The sequence below is a fragment of the Crocodylus porosus genome, unplaced genomic scaffold (assembly GCF_001723895.1).
Source record: "Crocodylus porosus isolate Cpor-Errol unplaced genomic scaffold, CroPor_comp1, whole genome shotgun sequence".
In the NCBI taxonomy this organism is placed as follows: domain Eukaryota; kingdom Metazoa; phylum Chordata; order Crocodylia; family Crocodylidae; genus Crocodylus; species Crocodylus porosus.
Window position 1 is genome coordinate 4,295,711 of NW_017728915.1, and position 10,098 is coordinate 4,305,808.

Below are 10,098 nucleotides of genomic sequence, written 5' to 3' on the forward strand. Positions count from 1 at the left end.
TTGTGATGGTTTGATCTTGTCATCCCTTGGGGTGCTCTGGTGAACAGACGTTCCCCCAGATCCTGATGAGCACCCCTGATAAACTTATAGGTGGCCACCAGATCACCCCTAAACCTGCGCTTTTCCATGCTGAAGAGTCCCATAGCTCTCAGCCTCTCGTCGTAAGATCTGTTTTCTCTCAAGCTTCTCTACATCCTTTTTGAATTGTGGAGCCCAAAACTGGATGCAGTACTCCAGCTGTGGCCTCACCAAGGCCGAGTACAATGGCTCTCAGCCTTTCATCATAAGGTCTGTTTTCCTGACCTCTGATCATGCGCGTGGCTCTCCTCTGTACTCTCTCAAGCTTCTCTACATCCTATTTGAATTGTGGAGCCCAAAACTGGATGCAGTACTCCAGCTGCGGCCTCACCAAAGCCGAGTACCACGGGAGAATGACATCCCGTTTGAGAAGCACCTGTGGATGCAAGCCAGCGTTTTGCTTGCTTTACTACTGCAGCATCATATTGAAGGCTCATTCATGTTCATCCTGTGGTCAATCATGACCCCCAAGTCCCTTTCATCTGTAGTGCTAGCCAGTGTAGCATTGCCGAGCCTATAAGCATGCTGCAGGTTTTTCCTCCCGAGGTGGAGAAACTTGCATTTTTTGGTGTTAAATGCCGTCAGGTTCTCATCTGCCCATTTCTTGAGCCTGTCAAGGTCAGCCTGGATTGCCTTTCTGTCCTCAGGTGTGGATGCTTTACCCCAAAGATTAGTGTTGTTGGCGAACTTTGCCAGTCCGCTTCTGATGCCAACGTCCACATCATTAATGAAGGTGTTGAACAATATAGGCCCAAGGACAGAACCTTGAGGGACCCCACTGGTCACAGGGCACCACGACAATTGACTTCCTCTTGGTCCGACCATGGAACCAATTTCCCAGCCAGCAGATCATGGAGAAGCTGAGGCCACAGTTGGCCAGTTTTGCCAAGAGGTGTTCATGGGATATCAAATCAAAGGCTTTAAAGTCAAGATATATGACATCAGTCTCTTCCCAATCTCTTCCCCTTGTCCAGGTGATAGGTCACCTGATCGTAAGAAGAAATAAAATTAGTCAAGCAAGACCTACCCGTGACAAACCCGTGCTGGCTATCCCTCAGGATTTTGCCATTGGCCAGTCTGTTAAGAATGGCCTCTGATGATCTTTTCTAGGATCTTTCCCAGGACAGAGGTCAGGGTGATGGGCCTGTAGTTAGCTGGATCCACTTCCCTCCCCTTCTTGAAGATAGGCACCACATTTGCCTACTTCCAATCTTTGGGCACTTCACCGGACACCACGAGTTCTCGAAGATCCATGCCAGGGGCTGAGCTATGATGCTTGCCAGCTCCTTGGGTGATGCTCACCAGCTCCCTGGGGTGTAAGCTATGAGGGCTGGCTGACTTGAAGGTATCCAGTCTCTCAAGGTGTTCCTTCACAAGCTTAGCATTGATGGAGGATAAGGAATCTCCTTCACCCTGGCCTTCCTGTCCCATAATGGGACTGGTGAAAGACTGATGCAAAGTACCCAGTTAGCAAGCTGACTTTTTCATGGGTGTCAGTTGTCCCATCTGGTTTAGCAGGGGTCTAATTTTGCCCTTGCTTTTCCTCCAGCTCCCCACATATCTTAAAAAGGACTTTTTATTGTCCTTGATACTTGCAGCCAGTTGGAGTTCAATCGCAGCCTTGGCTTTCCTGGTTTGCTCTCTGCAGCTCCAACCAGTGCAGAATATTCCTCGCTGGAGGTGGATCCTGTCCTCCATCCTTTGTAGGTTTTTCTTTTTAGACGCAGGAGGTCTGCTAGTTCCCTGCAGAGCCACGGGGGCTGTTGTGCCTTTTTGCTGCCTTTCCTCCAAGATGGGATAGACTTTGCTTCTGCATCCAGGATTGCTCCCTTGAGGAGCAACCACTTTTCCTGAACTCCCCTCTTCTTTAGGTCGTGGTCCCTTAGGGCCTCACTTACAAGCTTCCTGAGCATGTCAAAGTTAGCTTTCCTGAAGTTGAGGAATTCTGTATTGCTGACAGTCTTGCTAGCTTTATGGCAGATGGTGAAGGTGATCAGCTTGTGGTCACTGTCACTCAGCTTCTCTTCTGTCGTTAGGTTGCTGATGAGGTCATCCCCCGTTGCCATTACCAGGTTGAGCAGTGCTTTACCTCTTGTCGGCCCATAGACTTCTTGCATCAGAGGTCATCCATGCATGTGAGAAAACTTTGTGAATGTTCGGATTTGGCCGAGTGCTCTTCCCATGAGATGTCCGGGTAGTTGAAGTCTCCCTTGACAACCATGGACCAGGAGCATGCGGCCTTGGCCAATTCCCTGGTGAACTCCTGGTCAAGCTCTTGATCCTGGGTAGGAGATCTGTAGTAGACTCTCACCATTGTGTTCCCTGTACCATGTTCCGCACGGATTTTAACTCAGAGGGTCTCCAGTTGTCCACCCTGGGCATCGATGTCAGCTTGCAGGGATGCGTAGCTTTCCTTGACACAGAGAGCTACACCCCCACCCCTTTTGTCCACTAGATCCCTCCTGTACAGGGTATAGCCATTTATACCTGTGGCCCAGTCATGGGCAGAGTCCCACTAGGTCTCCGTTATCCCCATGACATCATATTTATTTGTGTTAAGCAGGAGGACAAGTTCCTCCTGTTTGTTCCCCAAGCTCCTGGCATTTGTGTATAGGCATGCAAGTGTCCCTTTGGGGGCCCTTGCCTTGCCTGTGGAGCGTTCCAGGGCATGGATGGGCTCCCTTGAGTGCCTTGGCAAGCTGGCTTTGCAAGGGTTGCTCAGTGGGCCAGCAGTGGTGGTAGTGCCCCCCATCCCCCAGCAGGCTTAGTTTAAAGCCTGATGGAACAGGTCAGCCAGTCTGGCTGAGAAGAGGTGGAGGCCGTCTCTTCCCAGCAGCTCGCTGCCCCTCTCACTAAAGAGTGGACTGTGGTCATGGAAGCCAAAGCCTTCCTGATGACACCAGTGCCTCAGTCTTTGGCTCACTACCTCGATCCTCCTCTTCCTCCATAGCCTGAGACTGGGAGGATCGAAGAGAACACCACCTGCACCCCAAACCCCTTAACCCCCGCTCCCAAATCCCTGTAGCACTTCATGACCTGGCTGGGATTGCTCCGAGCCATGTCATTGGTGCCCACATGGATAAGGAGCATAGGGGATGGAAGAGCCCAGGGATCTTCTCCGCAATGTCTCGGATACGGGCTCCTGAGAAGCAGCAGACTTCCTGAGCTAAGGGGTCGGGGCGGCAGATTGTTCCCTCTGTCCCTTTCAGGATGGAGTCTCCCATGACAAGGACTTTGCATTTTGTCCTGGGGAGAGCGGGGGCAGTAGCTGCAGTTGAGCCCGTGTTGCCTGCAGGAGCTGGCCCAACATTCCACAGATTTAGAACGCTGTAAAGATAATCTGCATCTGGCCCCTTGATGGGAGTGTTGTTGTACAGCCGTTCCTTCAGTGCATCATGCCCAAGCTGGAACGCTCAACACAGCTGCCCAGAATCTGCAAGAAGCATTTGGCATAAATACTCGCAGGCTGGCAGCACAGGTCCTGTTCCCCTTTTGTCCTAAGTGTGACACCCTTATTCTCCACATGGTAATGCTTGACACAGAATTGGTTTCCTTCAGATGTAACAATCCCTCTTCGTTTGCGGCGCTCCCCTGTATTCATACGGAGGAATAAACCTGAGGACACAGCAGACACTGAGACAAATAGTGAGCTCGCCTCCCAGCCTGAACCTCAGAGTAAGTGAAGGCTAAGCCTAACAGCTTGGGGCATGGCAAGGTGTAGGGGGAGGAGGACCTGCACAGACCAATGCCTGAGCTGTCCCCTCGGAGATGCCAGTTCTAGTCCTGCTAGCTGACACTTGCCAGACCATTCCCAATCTTTCCTCCAGCCAAATGCTTCTAACCCAATTCTGGTCACATTACTACTGCTGTCAGGAGTCTCTGCCATAGGGGCCAGTGGGGAGAATCTAGGCCTACTGCAGCGTTAAAACAGAGAAGGTACCGAAGCCCCATGTTCATTTACATCTTGACCAACGCCATGGAGGCAGACCCAAACCTGGCAGCGTCAGGATCACTACTGCATTACTTGACACTATGCAGTAGCTCTGCCTCTGGCCTGGGACATAGAGCAAACATAGTGGGAAAAGAAACTCTGGCCCTGGCCTCAGCCCCAGGTCAAAGCTGCAGCTACAGCAAATCCCCTGCTCCTATTCAGTCCCCCCCACATTCCCCCTCCACACCCTTCAGTCTCTCCCATGCTTCCCTTCCCTCACAATCTCTCCTGCAGTCACCACTTCATCCCCCAGCATGCATCATGCAGTCTCCCCCATGCTACCCCTGGGGCCACACACTGCATGCTCTCCCCACTGCCCACACCACAGGAACTCCCCGGGGTTGGGGCCAGAGCTATCTGCCCCAATCATACTTGAACCTAAGACAAAGCCCCCTTCTTCCCCCCTGGTGTTTAACTGGAGGGAAGGGAGGACCCTTGTCTTGGACTTGAGTAATATAGTACCTCTTACTTAACTTGGCAGCTGTATGCTGCAAAGTTAAGTTCTCCACTGAGCCCTCCTGTGGCAGAAGGCTACAGTAGGCATGCTTTTGTGCATGTTTGCTAAGACAAATACATGTGGGCTTTTTCCTAGGCACTCTGAAACAGGAACCACATGGTGCCATGGGACCTATGGAGGAGCTGCACTTCAAGCCTGGAGCAGAAACAGCAAAGGACCTGTTGCAAGTCATGGAAGAGACTCTTGAGAATGCACACAACATAGCCATAGACCAAAGAACTGCGGCACTGGGATCAAAAGCACCCACCCAGGGCCAGTGAGCTAGCGGATGCCACTGCACGCAATCATTTCCAATACAACACTGCGAACGACTGCAAGAGGAATGTCCATGTTTTGCAAGAACTACTCAGCTATCTATGCTGCATAGGCAGGACAGCAGAGAAATACTGGAGAGGGCCCCAGGACTGCTCCACATCCCACCATTGTTCCTGGTTTTTAACGTCAGTGCTTCCTATGGAAACAGTGACAGAAAGTAGCTTGCCCGCCCCCTTGGGGCTGCTGAGAATTCCTGATCGATCAGAGGTGGACCACCCCTTGCCACCTTTCACCATTGTCCATGCTTTCCACACAAGTGCCCAGGTGGTTTCACGCTCCAGATGGCTAAACCAAAATGCCAAAGGCAACCGCCTGGGTTTGCAATCACCCTGATCCATTTCCTCTAGCAGCTGTATGTTTGGATGCATGCTCAGCTGTAAGTATTTGGCAATAATAGCCATGGGACAGTAGCTTGCTTGTGTACATGCACAGGAGCTTTCATTGTATTGTACTGGCAAGTATCGACAACATTTGCACTATGCTGCACTGGGGATGGGGGTTGGTAATGGCAAGAGCAGCTATGTGATGAAAGCCAAGCTGCTTACTACATGGGGATCTGATGAACTGGAATCTTGCCTGTGGGCCAGCTCAAGTCAGTCCCCTCAAACTAACAGAATGGGCAAGTCCAGCCAGTTAAACTTATCTCTCTACAAGCTGCAGGCCCAGTCAGTTAGCTTCTACCCAACCAGAACATCCACAGCAATGGCCGTCTTGCCTGGAGAAGGCAAAGACTGGTCGGGAAGTGATGGGACCTTGTGGCCAAGTATGTGGCCCTCCAGTGTGGCAGGCTGGAAATTGTGTGGCAGCTTTCAGCCAGCTAAAAATAAGAGCTGTTGATTAATTAAATTAGAACATGAACTGATCCAAGTGACACAGTGTTCCCTGTGGTGTTTCTTCTGCTGCATGCCATTGACTTTGTGCTGCCCTTATTCAGCTACAGAATTTGGTATTAAAAAGAAGCAACTGCACTTGCATTGCAGGTGTTACCCAAGTGTGGGGAGAGCTGAAGGCCTGGGCAGCTGGAAAGGTGAGGTATGTGGGGGAGGAGTTCAGGGTGATGGAGATTAATACATTTCACTCACTGTTTCTGGCTGTGTGACCTTGTTAAAACCAGTCATTTAATTGCCTGCTGCTAGGTTTCAGAATTACTAGTGCACCAAGATAAAGGGCAACTCACACCTCCCCAAGTTACAGATACAAGCTGTCCCCGACTTAAAACATTATGAGTTACAACATTTCATGCTTACAACATTTATAAACTGACACCCTGTTTCAACTTTCTGACTTTACAACACTTGATCCGACATGATGCCACGCTAGCGAACAAGTGTGCTGCATTGCCCATCTCCCTGGAGAACATCTGTCCAAACTTCCTTGGACACTTTCTTTAAGAAAGCAGACAAGACTCCAGAAAAACCTGCAGCCAAGACTCCTGAGAAGATGCCAGCCAAGAACCCTTCAAAAAGTCCAGCAAGGTCACCTTAAAGAAGTCCTTCCAAATCAATATAATTGTTAGTTACAATATAAATACATTAATGTAGCTATATTATCATAATTGATGGAGTACAAAATTCTGGGGTATTTTTGGTGAAAATAGGGTATTGGGCCTTGGTTCAGGAACCAATCCCCATTTATAATGTTGTTTCCTATGGGAAAACCAGTTCCAAGTTACAACGTTTTGACTTGAGACACGGTTTTCAGGAACCAACTGTGTTGTAAGTCCAAGGACTGCCTGTACAGCTGCCTGTTACATTTGTCACTGTTGTTTTCTTTTAATGAGAGGGAATCATGCAATCACAAAATACACAGGACCACATCTTCAGGAACACAGTTTTGCATGATCCTAAATCCATTTCACATGCATGCAATTGTTTCCATGCACTTGTGGTTCTTTCTACATATGGACAGTAGCACCACCAAAATAGGCAGGTTTTTCTTCTTTAAATCCAGAATACCATACTTATTAATTTGGATGATCATTATTCCCTTGGCTTTGCCCACAAAATATGATCAGGAGAGTTGTGAACCTGATGGTGATAAAAGGGCATGCAAGCTGTGTATTTAAAAATAGGCTTTTATTTTAAGTTTCCAAAACATAAGTTGTGCAAAATATTTTGTAACTTGTAGAGCAGGAACTAATCCAAATAACTGTTAAAAAAACAAACTTCAAATTTGCAGGGGACATTGCTATGAAACAAAAACTACTATTGTGATGTTTTTCAAGTGTTCCTGTAGCCTCAGCTACAACAGAGGACGCTATTCCCAATAGGGGAGAAACTTCTACACCCAGCTCAGTGTTTTTTTTCCTACTTCCTGTTCCAGCTAGTTTCCAGATGCCCATCAGACCAATACACAAGCATCTGTCAGCAAGGGGTCAAACATGTTACCTCCATGTTGTGCCTCAGGTCTGATGTTGCTAACATTTACTGGAAAACACCAAGAAGGGACTCCTGCCACATGCTACATGTTGTGTTTAAAGAAGCCCCAAGAGTACCCCCATTGGGTTGGGGAGCCAGAGTATAAAGTGATTTATGTCTTCTTTTGTACCATGAATGCCCAGAGCTTTCACTCTGGATAGACCACTACCATAACTGCAGTTTGCTTTGATTGAGTAAACCAGTACTGTACACAGAAGAAGAACCTCTGACTGCACACCCCAATACCACTCCACTTTGCTCAGGACTGCAACTCTTCTTCAGTAAGGATCCAACAGGCCCACTTTAGCATTGTTTTTGAGATCCTGCAAATCAAACATTAGCTACAGTGAGAGAAGATACTGAAACAATTGCATGTAGCCAACATTGTTTTCTGCCACCCAGAACTATAATACATACTGCTAATAAAGACAAATTTCAGTCAACAGATAGGTGAAACCCAGTTAAGCCCTTCCCCAAGCTCTGAGCCACCTAGCAGATACTGATGGTTCCAGAAGGATGGCTTGTCGTGCTGGGTTTGCTTTCTTTCCTTACAGATGCCCAAGATTTTCATTCTGAAGAACATGGGAGATTGTAAGAGCAGCTCAAAATAAGGAGTGACTTCAAAATAAAGAGTCACTCTAGCAGCCACTAGAAGAGGCTGCTGCTACATTTGAAAGAAAGCAGGAGCTGAAAAGATCAGGCAAGGTGCATGTACAGGGAAGAACAGAACAAGATATCAACAGTGTGCCCAGCCCAGAACACATGGGGAAGCATATGCAGGAGAACAGAGCAACTGGGAGGATGCAAAGGTACCTAATGAAGAGCCAAAGCAGAGTTACATTTCCCATGCTTGTTTGACTAGATAAGCAATGCTGCAAATTGTTTATAATCACCAGTGAGAAGGGTGGTGGCCAGAAGCCATTTCTGTGTGATGATATGTGATACATTTGAGAGCTTATGTAGCTTAATGAAAGGGGGATACAACCCCCAGCAGTGTCAGTAACTGCATGGCCAGAGGACCCGCCATGAGGTGCTTGCAGGGACAATGCAGTTAGTTCCCAAATGCAGGAAAGAGCACTAGCACTCAGATTCTTTTCCCCTTGCCATTCTCCGAGGGCCCTGATGGGTGGGAGCAATCTGCTTGACACTTTTACAGCTGTAACTGGAAAACAGTCTTTGCTGCCAGTGGCCTCAACAGTAAGTACTGGTCTCCTCCCCCAGCAGCAGGGCACTATTGCTTTGGACACAAGGCAGAGAAGCTCACTGGGTTAGAGTTACATTAAGGAGGGGGTCCCATTTCACCCTTTCATTTTAAGTGAGGTACAAATGAGAATCCTAGAAACCCAGTAGCTGAGAAGTGACTGCAACCACTGCACTGACCTTACAGACTTCAATCTGTTGCAGAGATCAGGGGTTGGTGCCTTGTATTTGTACTGAGATGGGACTTCCTGCTTGAACTTCTGAAGGGAAGACAGACAATTAAGTTCAATCTATATTAAAATTCAGAGCATCACAGCTAAAAACCAATCCTTAGCCCATAAGAAAAATCTGTATATATCCCCTGTCCTACCAACCCTCTTGGCTCACCTAGACAAGCTGGTTTCCACATGCTAGGTTTTCCTGTGGCCAGTCAAAGAGTTCTGGGCAAACCAGATGGCTGTAATTTTGAGACTGCCTTCTGTAACTTGAGTGCTTGGTACACAGCGCTCTGGAGTGGAGCCATCTCAAAAGAGGAAAGAACCTGGAGTGGAGCTAGCAGGTTCTTGAGTTGCTGAGCGATTCCCTGCAAGGATTGGGCATGGCTACAGAACCCAATTCGGGAGTCCAAAGTTCTCAGTAGGGAAGGTCACAAAGAGGCCCAGGAGCCCCTCCTGCCAGTTGCTGACCCACTTTCAGCCCCAAATGCCTCTTCCCTTTTGTAAGTGACACACAGTTTGGTAGGGGCTGCTGGCTTTGGCTAGCTAAATGAATACTCCAGACAGCTGCAGGGGCAGATGTTCCTCTCACAGGTGTTGTGAAGGGCTCCTAGGGAACCTGCTCTTAGCACAGCATCTTTCACACAAGCAATCACGCTGGCTATTTAGAGAGAAGGTGAATATTCTTATCTACCAGTGCTTTTGCTGAGGAACAACCACTCCAGACCCAGGAGATGGCTCCTACCAGGTTAACACTCAAGCTATCATTACAGTGAAGTGCAGCTTTTCACCCCAGCACTGACTGGCTCTTCTAAGTCCTGGCTTCTGTCTCATCCAATGTCTTCATTATAAACCTCTGGACTAGGGACAAACATTCAAAAAGCCTGAGACTGAATTGATTCAATCTTTGCAGGTTAGTCTAACCTGGCTAGGCTGAACTGGTTAGTGACAGCACAGACATTCCCTCTGGAGTGAAGAAATGCAGGCACATGCCTGCAGTGGCTCAGGCTAAGCGCCAAGGGGCACTAGAACAGTCCTTCCTTTCCTTTCACAGTAGAGCTGGGGGGGGCAGGCCCCCAGCAGGATGCCCCCACTGCTCCTCAGCAGTGAGGGAACCAGCAGGGAGTTGCACAGCATTTACTTACACAGCAGGGAGTTACACAGGGAGTAACACAGTGGTTATAAGCCCATCAAGAAAACAAGCCTTTCTCATTAGTTCAAGCTTTTCTTTTAGCTCCAAAAGTTCTAAGAAGGCACTGTCCTGTCTGCCTTACACAGACACCTCTCAGCATTTGCTACCATACCACATGCTGGCTATGTCCATGCTGTAGGAGAGGGGAGGGGGGGAAATGCCTGCTTGACCAG

At 48.5% G+C, this 10,098-nt stretch overlaps 2 protein-coding genes across 4 annotated transcripts in view; one reads left to right on the plus strand and one right to left on the minus strand.

Moving 5' to 3' along the window:
- The window catches only part of CARMIL2 (capping protein regulator and myosin 1 linker 2), a 123,572-nt gene extending 117,800 nt beyond the window's left edge, over positions 1-5,772 (plus strand). Inside the window, exons 39-40 of the mRNA XM_019535563.1 lie at positions 3,637-3,753; positions 4,662-5,772. Of these exons, the coding sequence (XP_019391108.1) occupies positions 3,637-3,753; positions 4,662-4,846 (302 nt within the window). The 3' untranslated portion in view covers positions 4,847-5,772. The remainder of the gene's footprint in view (positions 1-3,636; positions 3,754-4,661) is intronic.
- Positions 5,773-6,648: 876 nt separating this feature from the next.
- Positions 6,649-10,098, minus strand: part of ACD (ACD, shelterin complex subunit and telomerase recruitment factor) — a 31,720-nt gene continuing 28,270 nt past the window's right edge. For 2 of the 3 annotated variants that reach the window (XM_019535567.1, XM_019535565.1), the window contains 2 exons: positions 8,699-8,778; positions 6,649-7,641 (listed from right to left, as the gene is read on the minus strand). In XM_019535567.1, coding sequence (XP_019391112.1) covers positions 7,578-7,641; positions 8,699-8,778 — 144 coding nt within the window. In that variant the 3' untranslated portion in view covers positions 6,649-7,577. The remainder of the gene's footprint in view (positions 7,642-8,698; positions 8,779-10,098) is intronic. The other variant, XM_019535566.1, reaches the window with a different exon arrangement.